The sequence below is a fragment of the Phocoena phocoena genome, chromosome 2, assembly GCF_963924675.1.
Source record: "Phocoena phocoena chromosome 2, mPhoPho1.1, whole genome shotgun sequence".
NCBI classification, from domain to species: domain Eukaryota; kingdom Metazoa; phylum Chordata; class Mammalia; order Artiodactyla; family Phocoenidae; genus Phocoena; species Phocoena phocoena.
Window position 1 is genome coordinate 7,989,665 of NC_089220.1, and position 22,887 is coordinate 8,012,551.

General features: G+C 36.0%; 1 protein-coding gene across 2 annotated transcripts in view; it reads right to left on the bottom strand.

Annotated features, from left to right (window-relative positions):
- Positions 1–22,887, bottom strand: part of PAPOLA (poly(A) polymerase alpha) — a 55,760-nt gene that overhangs the window by 26,158 nt on the left and 6,715 nt on the right. For both annotated transcript variants that reach the window (XM_065872083.1, XM_065872081.1), the window contains exons 2-10: positions 14,637–14,810; positions 14,064–14,130; positions 9,558–9,639; positions 7,813–7,922; positions 7,303–7,356; positions 3,670–3,781; positions 2,876–2,965; positions 2,647–2,785; positions 1,030–1,102 (exon numbers count right to left, since the gene is read on the bottom strand). In XM_065872083.1, coding sequence (XP_065728155.1) covers positions 1,030–1,102; positions 2,647–2,785; positions 2,876–2,965; positions 3,670–3,781; positions 7,303–7,356; positions 7,813–7,922; positions 9,558–9,639; positions 14,064–14,130; positions 14,637–14,810 — 901 coding nt within the window. The remainder of the gene's footprint in view (positions 1–1,029; positions 1,103–2,646; positions 2,786–2,875; positions 2,966–3,669; positions 3,782–7,302; positions 7,357–7,812; positions 7,923–9,557; positions 9,640–14,063; positions 14,131–14,636; positions 14,811–22,887) is intronic.

A 22,887-nucleotide genomic window follows, 5' to 3' on the forward strand; every position in this document is an offset into this window, starting at 1 on the left:
TTTTCTACAACAGAAATAGGGATGTACACACACAATTACAATTTTGAGAAATGTCATAGTATGTTCTGTGTAAAACGAATTTTAAACTTAGTTTTTAATATACCCTTAATTTATCAGGAGTAGAAGCTTATTAACACATGGTAAAACTACTTTATCCATGTTGGTATCATTTTAAGATATAATGAAATGATTTAATAACTATTAATTTTAATCTGTATACTAATGATAAAAGTGGCATATTTCCACAGAGGAAATTGAAATTGTAAATTCACATCCCTCCAAAATTAAATGTCTTGAGGTTCGGAAAACTTAAAAATTCACAGCTTGATGTCATTAACAAAGCTTAAAACTGACAAAATTTTTGATGTTGTAATAAAATAGCAAATTAATGTAGAAAAATAGAATTTTATAAACCTAGAAAGCCTTATTCAAACCTAAATTTATTTTATCAATTAATAAAGTGCATGTTAAACATTTAAACTGAGTAAGCAGTAAAGGTCGTAACTTCCAAAGAAGCAGAATGGAAGCTCCTCTTCAGCCCAACCATGCTTTTGTAATCTGAATTAACCAAACCAATTTTTACAATTACATCACAGTAATTAAAGTGATATTGCTTAGAAGTTATCTGCCACGGTTAAACATTAAGCAACAGTTTTCCTACAATAACCCAATTTTAACAGAATATTTAGATCAAACAAAAAAAAATACAGGGATTTTTAGTATCCTTTTATTTTTTCTTTTAAGCACAAATGCCCACACAACTTTGACTTACAAGGTAGTTCTATATAGAATAAATTAAAATTAGTGATCTCGATATTATAAACTATGTACAATTAAATGTAGTTTACAGGGTACATAATTATGCTTCTCACATCAGAGGAAAATTATAGTTGAGATTAAAAAGAAAGTGTAATACGAACATGTCCGCTCATACGTAACAGGATGGGAAGTCTCCCTGAAGTTTATGCAGATGATTTTTACTTGTTATCGCACAGTGTGAATTTGTAGGGGAAAAAATAATACACTAACCCTTGGGTCCCATACAGGCAAATTAAGATTGCATTCTTCAGGCTGTTTCAATAGGACTGGATTTGGCCATTCCCTGTTTAAAAAGATTGTAGCACTTGATAAGACTATTGGATATTACCATCTACACGTATTTTGTTAAACATACAGCATTTGTGAATGTGATCCTTCTTCATTCATTTTGCCCTCTTGGTATATATAATCTTTTATTCCTTTATTCCTTTCTGTCGACGTTAGACTACTTGAATTACATTTCCTCTATGAAAGTAACTTAAACCATTTGGTAGCTTTCTCAGACTGAAGTCAAATATCTTCTCTGCCTCGCAGAGAAGAACTGATAAAGCACTATTCAAATTTAAAAGTACTATTCCGAGACATCTGATGTGTTCACCGCAAACTTGAACAGGATAAAATCTCCCTTGAAAAGACAAAGATCCTGTCTTTAATTCATTATAGGCAAAGGAGCATGAATAATTATAAAAATTGATTAGGAAAATTTTTCTCTACCTCATGACAAAGGTAATTAATGTGAATATGTGTAATGATGTGAACACACAGTTTTCAAGATATGTTTTGTGAGTTAGCTACTTCAGTCCTTTATAGAAGAGATTAAAAACTGGAAAACATTTGCCATCTTTAGTATCAAGGTTAGCTTCTTAAATATATTATTTGCCATGTATGTGTAGCATTAAGAGAAATTCTGATATTTTTCTCATCAAACCTGGTTATATATAATTAAGTGCTATCAAATCCATAATTACAGAATGTGTATTGAAAAGTGTGGCACAGTTCTAAATTATAAATTGTCTCCAATAACTCTAATTTTTATAAAATAACTAAAACTCTTTTTTCAGAGGGAGGAGGTACAGAGGTTGGCACAAATAGGGAAGACAAATCTTTCAGATCAATTTGATTAAAAACCAAGAACTCTAACCTTTTGGGCCAAAGCAACTAATGTGAAATAGCAATCTTTTATATTACTTAAAAGAAATAATGGTTAAAAAAAGAAAAAAAAAGAAAAAAAAAAGAAATAATGGTTGACAAATGTGACCAGGCTGAAATGAAGGAGAGCATTAAAAAAAAAATCTCTCCTGGGTTAATGACTAATCTCAAAGGGATGCTCAATTGCTTTTCAAGCACTTACAGTTATCCTTAAAAGCTTTATATACATTTACATCCTTAACATTCTACCAAAGATAAATGGGCAACTGAAAGCAAAAAACAACCACAGGAAACTAATGGCCTATAGATCTAGAAGAATTCAAAGAGTAAATTAAAAGAGGTGGTATATATAAAGCTTTATCTAAAGTAACTGATATCCCAACCTACCAACTCACTGGATTTTAGCAGACATTATAGCTAAAATTCAGTTTATTTAGAGAGTAAGTTTACGCATGGAAGTACAAACAGCACCTGCCTTGCTATCCTGGGAAAGCTAGGGAAAAGGAATGGAATTTAGGTTTGCCATTTTATACACAACATGATCTCCCCGAGGCTACCTATACTGCTACATCATGAACTAAAATTTGAATCTGAGACCAGCTGCAGAAATGTCATAGAAATAAGACTAAACTTCAGTGTCTACAATCAATTTTATTTTAATATAATCTAAACACATACCATTTAGAAAATACCAAGAAAAATTTATGTACAAGAGTTGATGCTATTGCATTTGGATAAAGCTGGCAAGTTCTTGCTACTAGCATAGCCCAGGAAACACCACCGAGGAAACCTAATATATTGGAATAGATGTTGTGGCCTGTTGATAAGGGAAAAGCAAAAAGAAAAGTTAGTGTTGAACAAAAGCTTAAACATTTTTAATAAGCTAGCCAACAAATTCGGAACTCACGTTTGGCCCACAGTTTGATAGCTCTCAGGGTTAACCTGAAGTTGTCAATGTTTGGTACTAGATGTAAAATTTCATCGGTTACCCTGCAACCTGATTAATAGGAGTAAAGAAAAAAAAAAACAGAACATTAAATTATCAAAAGTTTAATGATAATATTTCTTTTAAATTTTCTGAGACTAATGTCAAATTAAATAAAAATTTACTTTGTAAAATCAGTAATGTTAATAAAGTGGCAAATAAAAAATATAAAACTTTTACCTTCTATCACAAACACTACCCTAAAACCAGATAATCTGAACTGTAATCTGCTTTATTTCAAAAACTTTCAACCTATAATTAAAATGTGCTCCAGTTCAGAGATGGTGACTAGGGCTTGATCCATTTCAGTTTCCGGGAATTGTTCTTCAAGAGCATATTAACAAAACAATGCTAAAATAAGTGTTCAAATGTAACCCTTTTAAAAGCACCACAGTTGAAAATGTTACAAAGGTTATCAGGATCAAAATTAATAGAGTTACAAGGTGAAACCTGAGCCACTAGCAATAGAGTACAAATGTCAGACAGTATTTAAACATCCCAGGAAGAAAAGAAATAATAATGCAAGATACCAATGATTTAACAAATTACTAAATGCTCCACTGCAGTCTAACTATTAAGCAAGAAGTTCATTTTATTTGACTCACTATGGATAAACAATATAGCCATTAAAAGCTTCATTATGAAGCCTGAGTTAAAAACTATTTCATATTTGACCAAAACTGCTACTATGCAAAAGGAAGTAGGTTTTTACATACCGTTAAGACTTCTTATGCACCTTATATCTAAATTTTTAAGCAGACTGTCATCTCTTAAGTCCAAGTCTTCTGGAATAGTCTGCAGTGCTAATCTTGCAAACAAAATATCAATCTAAAACAAAAACAAAACAAAACATTCCATGTCTGCCTATTTTTAAGGCATTTCTTTAAAAAAGAAAACACTTATTAACTCCTTAAGACCAGGATCTTCTCATCAGCTGTTAACATGACAACACCTCCAAAAGTTCAAACAAAATTCTTACCACAGGTATTTTAACCAGATGTTAAAACATGGTAATACTAAATAAACAGAACTTGTATAAATAGCTACTTGTCATTTTAATCATACTAAGTTTAATATACTAAGTTTGCTAAATGCAGATATACTGGATTACTTAAAACTAACTGCTTAGTTCTCCACCTATATGAACTGTGAATTATATCCTAAAAGGTGCTCAAATATAAGGCCAATATGGTTATATGTAGCCCAAATAAACCTGTCAGTAAAAAGGGAACTTCTTATATTTAAGAACTTATGTATCTATAATATTCCAGTCTGTTTCTCCAACTTAGTTTTGACTAAATAGAAACAAAACAAAAACTGGCTAATTTTGAAGACTCATAGAATGCAACTGACAAAATTGTTTTTTTCCTTTTTTTCAAGGAAAGGTTGGGGGCAAAAGAAATTTGGCACAGATTTGGTAATTATTCCTGAGGGTCTGATTTCATGGTTCCAATCTTTGAATGCTGCTAGAGAAACAAGCCTTTTATAAGATCACTTTAAAAATCAGTATTTTATATTTGCAAACGAAGCAACTGACAAAGGATTAATAAAATATAAATAAAATATACAAGCAGCTCATGCAGCTCAATATCAAAAAAACAAACAACCCAATCCAAAAATGGGCAGAAGACCTAAACAGACATTTCTCCAAAGAAGATATACAGATCACTAATCATTAGAAAAAGGGAAATCAAAACTACAATGAGATATCACCTCACACTGGTCAGAATGGCCATCACCAACAAATCTACAAACAATAAATGCTGGAGAGGGTGTGGAGAAAAGGGAACCCTCTTGCACTGTTGGTGGGAATGTAAACTGATACAGCCACTATGGAGAACAGTATGGAGGTTCCTTAAAAAACTAAAAATAGAACTACCATACGACCCAGCAATCCCACTACTGGGCATATACCCTGAGAAAACCATAATTCAAAAAGAGTCATGTACCACAATGTTCACTGCAGCACTATTCACAATAGCCAGGACATGGAAGCAACCTAAGTGTCCATCAATGGATGAATGGATAAAGAAGATGCGGCACATATGTACAATGGAATATTACTCAGCCATAAAAAGAAATGAAATTGAGTTATTTGTAGCGAGGCGGATGGACCTAGAGTCTGTCACACAGAGTGAAGTAAGTCAGAAAGAGAAAAACACTGTATGCTAACACATATATATGGGGGGAAAAAAGGTTCTGAAGAACCTAGGGGCAGGACAGGAACAAAGACACAGACGTAGAGAATGAACTTGAGGATACCTGGAGGGGGAAGGGTAACCTGAGACGAAGTGAGAGAGTGGCATGGACATATATACACTACCAAATGTAAAACAGATATCTAGTGGGAAGGAGCTGCATAGCATAGGGAGATCAACTGGGTGCTTTGTGACCACCTAGAGGGGTGGGATAGGGAGGGTGGGAGGGAGATACAAGAGGGAGGAGATAGGGGGATATATGTATATGTATAGCTGACTCACTTTGTTATACAGCAGAAACTAACACACCATTGTAAAGCAATTATACTCCAAAAAAGATGTTTAAAAAAAATCTGTATTTTAAGAGCTTGCTGTGAAAAATCATTTAAACATGCACCTACAAGACAGGAAAAGATTGTACATTTACACAAATAAGTACCTGTGGTATAGCCTAAATTTTCCAATGATACACATTCCAAAATCCAGCATTGCCCCTAATTTAGACAGAAATAAAGACTATATGCTCACAGAAAAAAAAAAAAAAAAACCCAGGTAACTCAAAAAGCAACTCAGTAATAACAAGCACATTAAATATTTCTAGTAACCATTTGACTTTTATCTCCATCCTGAAAAGTTTACACAATTGAGTTGGTTCTCCACCCCCAAAAATCTCCCCTTTGTCGGTTAATGTTCTTTTTGGGAAAAAAAGGCATCACCTACATTATGGTTGTTTTATATTTATTTAAACACTGACAGTAAATCAAAGCTGCCTGAACTTGATAATCCTTTACTAAATTTAACATCTTATGTCTACTTATTAAGATTACACATATTTCATAGAAGATAGAGTTGGGCACCTTATGCAACAATTATAGAAACCACTTTTTTTGTAGAACAATGAAGTATTATTCTTCCATTTCTGAAATTTTATAACCGTCATTATTACTATGAGTGACTTTCCAGCACCATTATATATGGCAGAAGTAACATAAATAACTAAAGTTGCTTCAGGGTCAGCTTTGTTACAACTACTTTCATTACACACATTGAAAACATCAAAGAGAACTGCACATCATCTCAAGAACCTGAACTCAGAGCTTCCCTGGTGGTGGCATGGTGGTTAAGAATCCGCCTGTCAAAAAAAAGAATCCGCCTGCCAATGCAGGGGACACGGGTTCAAGCCCCTCGTCTGGGAAGATCCCACATGCCGCAGAGCAACTAAGTCCGTGTGCCACAACTACTGAGCGCATGCCCCAACTACTGAGCCTGTATGCCACAACTACTAAAGCCTGCATGTGGAGCCCGTGCTCCACAACAAGAGAAGCCACCGCACCGTAACGAAGAGTAGCCCCTGCTTGCCACGACTAGAGAAAGCCCGCGTGCAGCAACAAAGACCCAAAGCAGCCAAAAATAAAAACAAACAAATAAATAAATTTATAAATAAATTAAAAAAAAAGAATCTGAGCTCATATATCCTTCCCTATCAGAAAATATTTCAGGGGCTTCCCTGGTGGCGCAGTGGTTGGGAGTCCGCCTGCCGATGCAGGGGACGCGGGTTCGTGCCCCGGTCTGGGAGGATCCCACGTGCCGCGGAGCGGCTGGGCCCGTGAGCCATGGCCGCTGAGCCTGCGCGTCCGGAGCCTGTCCTCCGCAACGGGAGAGGCCGCAACGGTGAGAGGCCCGCGTAACGCATAAAAAAAAAAAAAAAAAAAAAAAAAAAAAAAAAAAAAAAAAAAAAAAAAAAAAAAAAAAAAAAGAAAATATTTCAGCATACATGACATCAGGTCACAATTTTCTCTCAACTCTTAAATATTTAATTTAAATGAAGCCAAAGTTCCACTTGCAAAAATATATTACCTTAAGGAGACTAAAAGCATATAAAATCTGCATATGGAAAAACTATCAGTTAAGCTGTTCTGTAGCAGCCATTTCACAGTCAGTACATTTCTGTCTATATTTTAACTCCTGGTTTCACTAGGCTCTTTTTTAAAAGAGACTACAAAGAATAGGCTGTCACTTCCATTTCAAAAAAAACTTAATTCGTATTAATATCATACCAACTCACCAATTATAAACCTTTGAAATAAATCAAGTTTTTAACCGACACCTATCAAAATAACACACAGTAAGAACTGTCTATTTGAACCTTACCTCTATCCCATCAAAACACAGTTTGATAACTGGTACAAATGCCTCTTCAACAGCCTGTGGGAAAATTTAAAAATCAGTGTCTCTGAAAGTATACCTTAGGGCTACACTAGCTTTAGTGCTCTTAAATGAATGCAGTACTGACATTGCTTAAACATAATTTACCACAACACCTGACACAGACTAGGTTCTCAGCAAACAGGTTTAAGACTCGAGAATCCTAAGTCGCACAAGCCTAGGTTCAAATTCTTGATCTCTGCCACTCGGATATGTGATGGTGGCCAAGTTGCTTAATATTTACTTTGTTTGCCTCATTTCCTACTTTGTACATGAGATTACAGATTTATGATTTTAGACTGCTGTAAAGAATAAAATGCAAGCATACACATTAAGCTTAAAAGGGTCTGGCAAATTGCAAGAGTTCAATAAATTAATGGCTATACCATAAAACTCACTCAATTGACTAAACTGATTTTTATAACTCCTCCCCTTTCACTCTGAACATTTACGCACTCTTAAATCTTTTACTTCTTCCTGTAATTTCAACTTATCATAGAACGAGGTGAAAAAGTCACTTCGATCGACATGTCTTGGTGCAACACACAACGCATCAATATCGGCACCTAAAAAAAAAATTAAGCCCATCAACCACTAGTTATCATTACAAGAAAATTATTTTGCATCTTATCATGGCAGTATTTGATGTTGAAAACCTGTTAATGTTACACTGACGAGCCTCTAAATGCACCCCTCTCCTTAAAAAAAAAATTACCTGTCAGTATAAGAAAAACATGACCCTAATCAATGGGATATATTTTTTCCTGCAGCATCTTCTATTTGTAGTGGCCCAGGTGAACTGGGAGTCAAAGAAAGGTGACTCAGATAGGAACTCTTATGGTAAGAGAGGCAATTATGCAAGAATACACCCAACATCTTGGTGTCCTTAGTCACAGCCATGTTCATTAGTGAAACAAAAAAATACAGTTATCATCTATACATTGTGACTGGTGCTTCCAGGCTCCTACCTGCACCTAAATGGGACCTATGCATTTCAAGAAGGACCAATGGCAAGAATCCAAAGAGGCAGACCATGGTAAGAACAGTTGTTATTAATTTAGTGCTTGATAGGAGGCCAGCACTGAGTACATAGGGAGAGCACAAAAAAGATGATTAAAATCAATAACTGGGATCATAAAAAGAAGAGATCAATATGGAATCTGGTCAACATAATCATTTTCCTAAAAGACTCAATAGCTGAGGCACTAACTCTGAAGGCTGTTTATCTGGCATATTCATGAAGGGGGAGAAGGGCATACAGTTCACAGGACACATCAAAAGCAAATGTACTACTTCCAGCACAGAGTAGTGGGAGATGGGGAGAAGTAATAATGCCACAACAGAGAGAACCAGAGACTGGCAGATACTTTTAACAGAGGCTAGTGGCTAATGGTTGAAGAGTACAGCCTCAGACTGCCAGAGTTAGAATCCTAGCTCTGCCAGGAGATGGCTGGGAGCAACTGTTCAAGCTGTATTGCCTTTTTAAGTCTCAGACTCCTCTACTTGTTACATAAGAATAAATAAGATTATGAAGACCAAAAGATTACTAACTATGCTCAGTAAAAAAGAAAGAGTTCAGTAATACTCTCTGCCAGGATAACATTCTTATTGTACATCTACTTACACGGGGAACTACCAGTGTAACTAAGAAAGTATTATTAGTGATTGTTACTGTGTTGCAGATACACATTTTTTTGGTTTGTTTTTTCCTCAACTACATTTCATGACTATAATACAGATTTTCTTCAAGCTTTACTTCATTTTTCTTCTGATTTCCAGAAGAAGACATCATTATTTTAATATCATTTTCTTCTGATATTCTTCAGGTAGAGGAAATGATATACAGAGCAGCACTGTCCAAAATAACTCCCCAAGGGGAAAAGTGTACTTCATGCGCACTTTCCAGTACAGCAGCCACTAACCATATGTGATTATTTAACAATGAAAACGTGGCTACTACTACTGAGAAACTGAATTTTTTATTTTACTTAATACTGCATTGGAGGGCACAGGGATGAAAGGTATCATTTTATATCTTTCTTCTTTTACCAAATTTAGGCTCCCTGAAGTCATCTCTTCCATGCAAACCTAATCTGTATAATACACTGCAAGTAACTGAGATGGATGTGTCATTATAATTTTTAAAAAATTAAAGAAGTATTCCTTCTCAAGATAATTAAAACAATATAAACAATATTTACCTTTTGTATGTACTCCTAATCTATAAGATCCAAATGTAAATATTTTTCCACCAACATTTTCAATTACAGATTGTGGAAGATTCTGTTGAAGCAAACAAAAAATAGTTATTTTGCCAGTGGAGCACAAAGGTAACTATTTCAAATAACACATTTAAAAAAAAAAAAAACCAAGTAAGATTTCTATGCAAATTTATATAGAGGGTAAACAAACTATAAGCTCTACAAAATACCAGGCCTTTACAGATCAACCTAACTTGAAATTTAAGCAATTTTCAACTTTCAATTAGTGTTAGAATTTTGCCACATTTTTGGAAACTGCTACAAAGACTGTGGTAGAGGAGATCACGTGATTCCACAGAAGCAATGTTAGAATCAGAAATTTTATTCATGATAAGGTGCTGCATAAATCATGAATGTTAGAATATAACAAAAACACATTCTGATTGCTTAAAAGATTGTATTCAGTGATTATACCAAATATGTCTCAGTACATTAGACTATAATTTTACTGTATCAAAAGTGACTTTAAGGCCAATAAGGCTACGTTTAATAGTTTAGTAGGCGTTAGTGGGATGATTTTGAGCAGAACTAAACTTATTGATGATTTCTTAGAGTAAAAACACCAGGAATGAGGAGAAAGGAAAGCACTTAAAAATCATCTTTCTGACCCTGGTATGACTATAAAGTACTATGGAGAATACGTTTAACCACCCTTGGTGGTAAGGATAATGTCTGTCCACAAAAAAAAAAAAACACCAAATCTTAATGTGTGCTAGATCAATGTTTCTCTTTACTTTCTAATTCCTCAGTAAAGCTTACTCAGTAGCAGAACATAAAAGAGACCACTCTTCCCCACCACCCTCCCAAAGTGACATAAATTGTTACTTCATATTCCAACAACCCTAAAAATAAATTGTAAAAGGCTCAGGGGATTCCCTTGTTTTTTAAGGGCACACTTAATCATCACTTATAGAAAACAGGCAATCTAAATGTGTAGTATTGCATTTTTTAAAAGGAGACACCACCATCTCTTCCGATGTTTAGATATTTTAAAAACCACTTGTACAGTTGGCTTGGTTATTTAAGTTAAGCCAGCAAGGTGTGTACAGAAATATGCCTACAAAGGAAGATAGGAAAAAACTACCTGAGAACGATGTTCTGTGGACATCTCTAGTAAAATACAAATCTTTCGGATAAGCGCTCTCCAGGAGAACTGTCCAATACAGTAGGCACTAGCTATATTTCACTACCACTTGAAATGTAGCTAGGGTGGCTGAGGAGCTGAATGTTTAATTTTAGTTAATTTAAACTGAAATAGCCAAGTGTGGCTGGTGGCTACTGTATTAGACATTAGTATGTTTATAGCTATTACAGTTGTAACCCAGAAATTAAGATTTCTTAATTAACATCACAGAAGAACTTTTCAATTGCAAATCTTTTTTAAGTCTCAGGATATTAGATGGCAAACAAATCAAACAACTTAAATAAAATTCATATTTTATATAAATTTTCCCCAAAATATTATAAATTAATTGTAACTATACATCAAAAACCAGTGGTTCTTGGGACTTCCCTGGTGGTGCAGTGGTTAAGATTCCATGCTTCCACTGTAGGGGGCGCGGGTTCAATCCCTGGTCAGGGAACTAAAATCCCACATGCCACCCCCAAAAAAATCAGTGGTTTGCTACTGATTTAACTGGGGTATTTTTGGTTGTCACAATCTGGGGAGACCAGACAGGCAGTGCATCTAGTTGGAAGAGTGCTGCTTAAAAGCTTCCAGGACAGTCCCTAAAAAAGAAATATGTGAGGAATTCCCTGGTGGTCCAGTGGTTAGGACTCCACACTTTCACTGCCGAGGACACGGGTTCAATTCCCTGGTCAGGGAACTTAAGATCCCACAAGCCGCGCGGCGTGGCCAGAAATGAAAAAAATACGTGGTCCCAAAATATCAATAGTGTCAACATCAAGACATCCTGTATCAGGTCTTAAAGCCAAGCCGCTGAGGAAGAAATTCTCCCTAAGAAAACAGATATGAAAGATCAAACTTGTAGGGCTTCCCTGGTGGCGCAGTGGTTGAGAGTCCGCCTGCCGATGCAGGGGACACGGGTTCGTGCCCCAGTCCGGGAGGATCCCGCATGCCATGGAGCGGCTGGACCCGTGAGCCATGGCCGCTGAGCCTGCGCGTCCGGAGCCTGTTGCTCCACAATGGGAGAGGCCACAGCAGTGAGAGGCCCGCGTACCGCAAAAAAAAAAAAAAAAGATCAAACTTGTAAAGCCCCTAAAGTCCCACTCTCTAACCAATTTACTACCTACAGAGTTAGGCTACAGAGAAAAGAACACTGACAAATTTGATTAGGAATGAGCATTAATTTCATTAATCCAAATAATTTTTCTTACCCTCAAGAAAACCAGCAGGAAGAACTGTATCAAGAGTTACCAGATAGGGCTTCCCTGGTGGCACAGAGGTTACGAATCCGCCTGCCAATGCAGGGGACACGGGTTCGAGCCCTGGTCCAGGAAGATTCCACATGCCGCGGAGCAACTAAGCCCGTGCACCACAACTACTGGGCCTGCGCTCTAGAGTCCGCGAGCCACAACTGCTGAAGCCCGCACACCTAGAGCCCGTGCTCCGCAACAAGACAAGCCACCGCAATGAGAAGCCCACGCACCGCAAGGAAGAGTAGCCCCCGCTCGCCACAACTACAGAAAACCCACACGCAGCAACGAAGACCCAACACAGCCAATTAATTAATTAATTATTAAAAATAGAATTACCAGTTAAAGAAACTAACCAGGCACTCAATTACTGAAACAAAACTATCAATGAGACAGTACTCGTTTCACATTAAATAAATCTAAGTTCTGGCCTTATAACAGTTTTCAACTTAAATGTCTAAGAAAAAGCCATTAAAAACAAAGCTGTGTTTCCTATGCAAGATTAAAGAATCACTAAGTTCAATAAATGAGTAAAAATACTTAAACCTGGACATCCTTTGCTCAGCTCAAAAAGAAATCCTTTTCAAAATATCATTTTTATCAAAATTCTATCAATGACAAACATGTAGTATACATGGAGTCCCCAGTTGAGAATATTCTGGCTGCTGAAGTTTTAATCAGTTGCTTTGAAATATATATACACTGCTTTAAGAAAACAGTATTATAAATTTGACTAAAGCCAGAAGACTTTAACTTACTTTTCTTCTACCTTGATACCTTCTCTTCAGGTTTTCTTCTACCTTTGGTTTTCTCCTACCTTGATACCTTCTCTCAGGTTTTCTTCTACCTTTGGTTCTCTTACCATCAATTTTTCAGCTGTATTATAGACTAAATACGCATTTTGTACTACCCTGGAAAAATGACCACTATTTACAGAGTTTTTAAAAAATGGCTTCTAAACACAACTTTACGAATACATTTCCAGAGAACAAACATATGGACACCAAGGGAAGAAAGTGGCTGGGGTGGGGGGTGGGGGTGAATTGGGAGATTGGGATTGACATATATACACTAATAAGTATAAAATACATAACTAATAAGAACCTGCTGTATAAAAAAATAAATAAAATAAAATTCAAAAAAAACCACAAAACTACATTTCCTTTACCAGAAGCCTATTCATGGATTCAACAGTTGTATGATTTTCTTTTAAAAAGTTACTAGAAACTCAAAGAATGTTATTATAAAAAACTAAATAGATAATTCAGTTTGAGTCTAACATCTGAAGGCCTAAAAAATGCTCATCGTTGCAGAATTCCTTAAAAGGTAACAAGATTCTCAAATACTTAATAAACATGTTTAGTACATTTTTTTCCTAAGTGAAGCAAACGTTTTATCGAAATCAATTGTCAAACCACAATTTATCCAAATGACAATGCTACATTGTTCTTAAAAGAGTGGGCACAAATATGGCACAGACACAATCCAGCATCTATCAAAATACCATCTGTAAAGAACCTGACTTATTTCGTGCTGTGTGTGAATGTGGTCCAGCATATAAGGTAGACTCAAAACCAGTCAATTTTTTTTCTTGATAACATGAAAAACATTTCACTACTTTGCCTCAAAATTAAGCACACTCATCTGTCTGTAACAACCGTGTTTAATACATTTTTTAAAGCACCTTTTGAGGGAAACATTATTTCTGTAAAGCATGTAAGTAATTACTGAGCTTTGAAGTGTTACAACCAAAAGTATTTATAAAATCACTGAATTCAGTTCAGTTTTTCCTGCTTTCAAAATAGCTATGTACCGGGACCTTCCTGGCGGTCCAGTGGTTAAGACTCTGCCCAATGCAGAGGACTCGAGTTTGATCCCTGGCTGGGGGACTAAGATCCCACATGCTGCATGGTATGGCCAAAAAAAACCCCCCAAAAAGCTAGATACCAAATACAAATTCTGCTGTCAACAGTCTAAAACACATTCCACATTCAAGACTCTAAATAGTTATATAAGACAATTGCTGCGTTCAGCTGGCCAATTACTTCCTATACAATTAAGTCACCTTACCTTGATTTCACTGATTTCTCGTATCCACTCTTTTACCAGGTTATTTAATTTTCCCAAAATTAAAATCCTGTTGATAGAGCAAAGATCAATCAAGTATCAAGTTGTTCGTTATTCTAGATCACTACTAATTAAAATGAAAAAGCTTTCAATAGGTGGCTTCCTAAATTTTAACCAGTCTTTAAGTTATCAGAAAGGAAGTTTATAGTGTTAGCTATGTAGGCACTGTTACACGGGGTGAGGCATTCCTCTAGCTTAGCAAGGCATTCCCCTTTCTCCTGACAATGCTGTAATACTATACTAACCCAAAGTATCACAAATCAAAATTAAGGGAATAGAACTTTATATAGATGAAAAGTTTTTTCTAGGTATCACTCTTGTTTGAAACAGACATATATTGGGGAGAATAATTCTGACTTGCTGAGTTCCTCAAAACTAGTTTATTATGTTAATAAAAAATAGTAACTTAAAAAAAGATATACATATACACTAATATGTATAAAATGAATAACTAATAAGAACCTACTGTATAAAAAAATAAAATTCAAAAAAAGAAAGATATATACACACACTGACCTGCGCTGCAGTTCCTCTTCCTCTTCAAAAACGCCAAAAGGCTTCAGAGTCTCAATTAGTTTCTGGGTAAGCAGGCAGTCAGTCTCCTTGGGGGCTGCTAAGCTGATGGGAGAGGTAATGCCATAGTGCTTCTGTGGCGGCTGTGTTTGCTGTGATCCCTGCGTTGTAACTGGACTGCAAACAGAACTGGATAAAATTACTGTCAAAAAATTTCTACAATTTAAAACTAATCAGATGACTAGAAAAAAATGCTTTAGTAAAATGCATTTCTAAACATAGTTGGTTCCCTGCCTTACCCCAAAAAACTTTCAATACATTTTGTTCGTTTTAAAACAAAAAGTAACACAAAAATTAAGTGATGAAAACATTAGTTCTCCTCCCACTCCAAGGATTTTAACTTTGTCACTATCTAAATAAACTATAAATAAGAATCCAGATCAGGGAATTCCCTGGTGGCAAAGTGGTTAAGAATCCGCCTGCCAACACAGGGGACACAGGTTCGAGCCCTGGTCCGGGAAGATCCCACATGCTGAGAAGCAATTAAGGCCGTGCGCCACAACTACTGAAGCCCACATGCCTAGAGCCTGTGCTCCGCAGCAAGAGAAGCCACTGCAATGAGAAGCCTGCGCACCTCAACAAAGAGCAGCCTCCGCTTGCCACAACTAGAGAAAACCTACACGCAGCAACAAAGACCCAACGCAGACCCAAAAAAAAAAAAAAAAAAAAAATCCAGATCAAATAAATTGCTAGAGAAAATGCAATCTAGGATATAGTGGACTTCTGAGAAATTTTACTTACTTCTTGAAAAGGAGCCAAAGTCTATTAAATTGTTATTTCTAAAGAGATGAGGATATATATAAAAACACTATTTCACCAATACAACAGACTCCCCAAATGGAATTTCACATCTGACGTGCAATGAATAAAACTCTAGAGAATGAGGCAAATAACATAAACGTAACTCGGAGGGGAGAACTGTATTCACACTAAGCTTGTTACAGAATTTCTGGTAAGAGGTTTACACTTCAACGATGACCAGTCAAAAGTTTTTCTGTTTTAAGAGTAATTCCTGATTTTTACAACCAACAGGGTTTTAATATAACTGGTGAAAAGGTATGGCATGCTCTAAAGAAAGGCTTTAGGAAATTAATCTGACTCAATTATTTTTTGGTGAAACCAATTCTTGTTTTCTTTTTCTCCCTTTTTATATCAATGGACAGGGACTCTAAAGATAAGCAGCACAATCACTAACTGAAAACTACCTGGTCAAATAACATACAGAGCCAGGTAAGGGCTAAGGAAGAAGCTAACATCTGAATCAGGTATTTGCCCCAAATTCTGTTCCTTAAGAAATAATTTGTACACACACACCCCGACTTTTTTTCAAGTTCTAAATATATATATATATATATATATATACTTTTAATTAAAGTGCAATAATCTACTAAAGCAATAAGATGCCAGAATCCCATGGCAGGTAAGTCCCATTATGTATTTACTACCTATCCCTGGGTTCTGGTTTATACTATGACTGCAGGACTACGTTTTATATTGTCTTCTGATATCAACAGAAAACCTAAGAATGCTAGGAAGCCCATAGTGTTTGTTACTAATTAGTCACTAGGCTGTAAAGCATTTAATCAATGCTTCCTAAACTAGTTATACATTGTCTCAATTTTAATTCAGATTTTATAGTAACATTTGCTGAATAAATATGAGTCAGATTTATTATCTCTTACAGCAATTAACTTACGTCTCATCACTTCCTCCTACTACTTTAAATCGCACAGCTATACAAGGCTATGGTGTTAATTCAGAGCTGTGGATCCACATGAGCACCAAGCATCCTCAAAAGACTAAATATCTTAATGTTCTATTTTTCAAATTTATGTAGCATCTCCCATGATTAGAATATACAAATTAACATTAAGTGTAAATGCATTCATAATATCTTGGTTAATACATATTTTCATCAATCAACAAATAGTTATCATCAGGTTCCACAAAGCTGACACCAAAAAGGTGGCCCTCAAAACTGCCTACCATTTCTTCACACCATGCTCTAATAGATTCCAGATAAATTATGTATTAAGTTTAAAAAAATACACTTAACACGTATCTTAGTATAATTATATTCTTGCATTGTTCATTGCTTCATGTGAGTTTCTCCAAGTAAACTATAGCCCTTCGTGACCACCCCAGGATTATGAACACTTTTTAAAAATGATTTTAATATAAGTAGAGCCAGATATGAAAACAAGTGTAAAATCCTTTCTAGCTAGACTTGGTTCATGCAAGGAGAGCTTTCAAGTCAAATGTAAATTGAATTCATGTTTTCCTACCTTAAAATAATAAACCTCTATTGGATTGTTTTGTTTTGAGCAAACATCTGCGTTCTTTTCCTTTCTGAAGGGGCTAAATTCATTACCAGTTGAGTTTGGATGATCACCAAAATGACTGCCCATTCTCTGTGGGGTTAAGCTTTCTTGCAGATTCCCATTTTTTCTTTCTCAAATATTCAGGTTCTTCATTGTCATACAAAAATCAATGCTTGGAAAGATCCTTGTCTACTTCAACTGTATTACCAGAATATTGGATATAGACTCAGATTTCTTTCTTTTTTTAAAAAATCAATTTATTTATTTATTTTTGGCTGCATTGGGTCTTTGTTGCTGTGTGTGGGCTTTCTCTAGCTGCGGTAAGCAGGGTCTACTCTCCGTTGCGGTGCGCGGGCTTCTCATTGCGGTGGTTTCTCTTGTTGCAGAGCACAGGCTCTAGGCGCACGGGCTTCAGCAGTTGTGGCACAAGGGCTCAGTAGTTGTGGCGCACGGGCTTAGTTGCTCCACGGCATGTGGGGTCTTCCCGGACCAGGGCTCGAAACCGTGTCCCCTGCACTGGCCACCAGGGAAGTCCTAGACTCAGATTTCTAAATTCACACCAAGTTTGTCTACTTTAATTTGAAAAAAAAAAAAATTGATGCCTACATTAGTTTCCACATGAACATTTTGATGCGGAAACAAATCATACTCTGGTTGTAAATGTTTATTTATTCAAAATGTAGTCACATCATATAAAACCACATTTACTTGTCCCATCTAATTCAAAACAGAGCATTATAGGGCGACGTTCCTGGTGGTCCAGTGGTTGAGAATCCATCTTGCAATGCAGGGGACGCCAGTTCGATCCCTGGTGGGGGAACTAAGATCCCACAGGCCTCAGGGCAACTAAGCCTGCACACCGCAACTACTGAGCACACATGCCACAACTAATGAGCCCACATGCCACGACTACAGAGAAGCCCATGAGCTGCAAGGAAAGATCCCGCCTGTCGCAACTAAAAAAAAAAACAGAGAACATATGTATCACATATCTCTGTATGTATACATATCTAATACAAATTACATATAGAACATATACTAATTCAAGAACACATATGAAAAGAAATAAAAGTAAATCACAACCAAATAAAAGGAAAGAAACAAATACATGTTTTGAAAGGTACAAGATACCTGTATCTCCAATAGAAATGGCTTAATCTTACGCTAAGTGGCTAGACTAGGAATTCTAGGCTGCCAGATGCTCTGAATGTCCAAAATGTAGAAATATTAGCTATGATTGAGCTTTCAATGGAAGAAGTCAAAATTTTCCATTTAATTTTTAATATTAGAAATTAAGTAGAGTGATAAAACAATTTAAGGATCTTTCTGTTGCTGTTCTGTTTCTAACAAAACAAATATACACACTCCAATATCAGGTAATGTGAAGGACTCTGCTTTACAGACTTTCTCCTGGAACTATACACCAGACAGCTAGCTATCAATCCCAAGAATGCAAAGCTCTCCCTCAAATTTTTGAACACATGAGACACCTGCCCATGTCCGTCACTTTCTAGAGACATTTTTACCAGTATTTAGTTTTCTTCAGACATGATTTTAAAAATGCTTCTACAATTATATAAAACAATGAGAAAAAAAAACTAGATACGGAGCCACAGTATTTGTGATCCACTGAAATTTCTTTCTGGTTTTCAATTTAAATACCAAGAACAGCTGTGCTTTTCCTGAGTAACTGGCTCATTTTCATCTCATGAACATATCTGTACTTACCTTTAGCCTACTGCCTGAATTCTTAGAGCAAAACTGGTGGCCATCCAGCAAGTTCTCTACAAAAATCCAAAAATCACTGTACTTCTGTAAGAACTGTTTTAGTACCCTAATTTCTTGCTGTTTTATATCTCTATCCTGATTCTCCCTTGTCATCTAAAATGTGACTAAAGCATTCTTAAAAGTCTCAGTCCTTTCTGGGTCAGAGCAAGATATAAATACCTATACATACAGTACATATACGAATCTTGCCCCCCTCCAAAATTACAAAAGACAGCCAAACACTCCTCCCCCCACCCCACTTTTTTGGGAGTAAGGAGGGAGAAACGAAGAGGGCACAATACTAAATATTTTCAGAATTCTTCTCTCTCTTAGAACATAAGGCATTTTCTTTATAATATTTAAAATAATTTTCATCAAGGCAAAGCTTACCCAGGACATATACCCACCTTTCCTTTTTTATTATTTTTAATTTCAACAACATTCTATATAACAATTCCATTCCAACTACACTTGTTCTGCCTCTTGGCATCTTGGTCCCACTCTTTCTACTCCCCTGCTATGCCAGACTACCATTCATACTGCTACCAAGTGATACCTTCCTAACACACAGCTTCCTTAAAAACCCACATGACTTCTGGTACTGGCATTCAAAACTCTGTCCACAAAAACTGCTCTCAACCCAGAAGCAATCTGAAAAGAGACAAAGCAGGCTTGATTTCACTTCTACTAGTTATACCACTCTGGTTTCACTTCTGCCACTAGTTATGTGATTCTTGTTAAGTTGTAACTCTATGGATTTACCTTAGAATTTCTTATTTCTCTTCTCTACTTTGGATGGCAAATTAGAAATTTAAATACTATAACATGTTTATGACATGAAAGTCCAGTTCCCAAACACAGAAAGTTTTTAAACCAATACTCAAAAGAAAGGTCCATCCTTTCCTCATGCTAGGCTAAGACCTAACTCTAATTAGTATAAATATTTTGGTACTCAGAGATGGCAACATTTTTGTGAAACTGGCATATGACTGTAGGCTGCTTATTTTGGCCAGATACTTGTTTCAAAAGTTTAGGCATCCAATTTAACCAATACATGTGCTCTGAAATATCAAGAACCACTCTGATTACAGTAACTATAAAGCTAACTCAAATAGTGCAAGTTCCTATGATTTGTAAACTATAGTTTAGTAGCCCTACATTCAAATAGTCGAAGTATGATCAATCTTTGGATGTATCATATTGACGACCACTTCAAGTCAGTGAGGAAAGTTAAGGAATACTCACATGAAAGACCTATATTAGTACCTGTTTTCACTAAGTGAATGAAATCCAAAGAAGACTTTCACTTTTACGAAAAAAAGGCAAAAAGCAAAAGCACTCTTCGTTTGTTTTGCAAGCGGTTTCAGAGGCAGCGTGCGCCCTGAGTAGCAAGAGCGACACTAACAAGCTTCTTCCACAGGATATACGTATATTCAGCATCAAACTACCATCGCCTGGAACTGTGTCTGTGAGCAGCAATGCTTTATCTCAATTTATTCTATGCATCTGTTAGCAAGATGTGTATAAGGTAGTTGCTTCTTCATTTTATGCCGTTTTGGCTTACAAAAGCTTTCACAGGACCTTTCTACTTTTGGATAGGGAGGGAAACCTGTATTCTTAATATGTTCTTAAATCAACTTTTAAAAGTTTCACTGCAAATCAAGGAAGCACATTAAGACGATCACTTTTTCTGTCAGACTGGAGAAAAACAAAGCTGATGTACATCTGGTGAAAAATGAAAGACTTATTATAAACCTCCAACGTTGGCAATGGTGTAAGAAAATGAGCACTCTTAGCCATCACAAAGGATGTGAACATGGTATATCATTTTAAAAAGCAATCTGGCAATATTCATCAAATTTTTTTTAAAGCTTATGTCTAGCAATCTCTTACAGAAATACTAGGACACAAGGACTCAAACTGAAGGTCCTGATGTTGGAAGACATATCCTCTTTAATTTACAACACATTTTTAGTATATTAAATGTGTACATTAAAGCACAAATTTCTACTGCTCCTGGGGTACGAATACAATGTCTTAGAAGATAGGCCAAATACGGGCCCAAAATCCTGTTCAGCAACAATAAGCTTGAAATGAACAATGTCTACCCCAGCATTATACTTTATAGAGGGAGCATGCTTGGTATTTGTAAATAAATACCTCTCTTGACCCTACAGATTCTGGAATTTGACCCTTCTTATAGGAATAATACAGAAGATAACCCAAGGTTGTTCACTGGAGCACTGTATACAATGCAGCAACAAACTGGAAACCACCTAAGTATCCATTAATATGATACAGGACTGGCAAATTACAGTACATTCTTACAACTTAATACTATGCTATATAAAAAGAATGAGGTGGTTATCCCATGTAGTAGCATGGAAACATGCCCGCAATATGTCAGGTGAAAGAAGTTGTAGAATATAATTATGATAATAGCTAATATTTATTGAAACCTCAACATATTCCAGTTAGTGTGGCAAGCACTTTACATTATTCCTGACTATTCCAACGACTCTATTCACTGGGTCAGGATATGATCTCAGGCATCTGACTATAATCATAAGCCTCTATACATCTTTCACAACATACAGTCTTGTACCTTTAAAAGTTATTTGTGTATTATGTCTATACATGCGAAGCATAACTGATTGTTGGAAGAATTCCATCTTCTAGGATTTTGTTTCCATTTGTTAAAGTACTTTTAAAGATAAATATTAATGAAGTCATACAAAAGTTGAAAATCATCTAATTCTACTATTCACCATTAAGCTTGTGATAGTAAAGAGGCTAAAACCACCCCCTAAAATCATTCCCCAACAGCAAGGGACAGCAAACAAATGTTCAATTTAAATCAATAATTAGCTTTTTGATTATTAGCTTTGTAGTTTATGCTAATCAAAATGTTATTTTAAAGAACTGAAAAACCTTAAAATGGATTTTTCAGTGTAACGCTTTGTGATTAGAAAATTGAATACAAAGCAAATCATGATTTACAGCTCTAGAAAACTGGTAAAGCACCAAAGCTATCAAACTTCATCAATCCAATTTTCCTAAAAGCACCTTTTCCTCATTTAAGTTATTTTTCCCAGAAAGTATTTTATTAGGCTGAAATTTACTGAACTAGGATCCTAAATATGTATGAAATACAATGCTAAAATCAGGAATACAAAAATAGTCTCTAACCTCAGTGACAATCTCAAATTTGCTCTGGGATTCAGATCTTTAAACAACAGATCAGTGCAAAGTAAAAGCTTAAAATAAACATTACAGAAACAAAGAATCAAGGATATACCAAAGGAAAAGGTTAAAGAGGTATGCACTCTAAATGACTTGGAGAAGGGGAAAGGAGCAGTCTCTGCAGATGACTAACACACAAAGGAAAGGACAACAAATCACCAATGGTGTTTTCTGAAATAGTTAATATTTAACGACTTTCTTCCCAATTTAAACAAAGCTCATGCTACTGATGAATCTCTACCTCCTCACACACATTGGGCATATGGAATTGGTGGCACGTAGTACTAAAAGGGTCAATTGCCTCAAAATATATAGATCCTAGCCAACAGAAAACACTGTCATTTCTTGCTAGTTTTAGTCAGTGAAGTTAAAACTGAAAGCTTAACTTACTTGATATTCTTCTTTAGAAGTAATCAGATAAATCACAGTAACACTTAATGGGTACATCCCAGGTGGTCCAGTAGTTAAGAATCCGTCTTGCAATGCAGGGGATGCTGGTTCAATCCCTGGTCCGGGAACTAAGAACCCACATGCCACAGAGCAGCCAAGCCCACGCTCAGCAACTACTGAGCCCATGCACTGCAACTACTGAGCCCGCACGCCACAACTACAGAGCCCACGCGCCACAACTAGAGAGAAGCCTGCGTACCGCAACAAAAAGACGGCGCACAGCAACAAAAGATCCCACATGCCACAACTAAGACCCAACATAGCCAAAATATAAATAAATATTTTTTTAAAAACCACAGTATGTAATTTGCTGTTTAAAGGCCTTAACCTTAAACGTAATGTGCCCATTCAAATTAAGCAGGAAAAAAGGACATTGAACAGAATAGGAATATGGGATCTCTCTAAAGTATTTG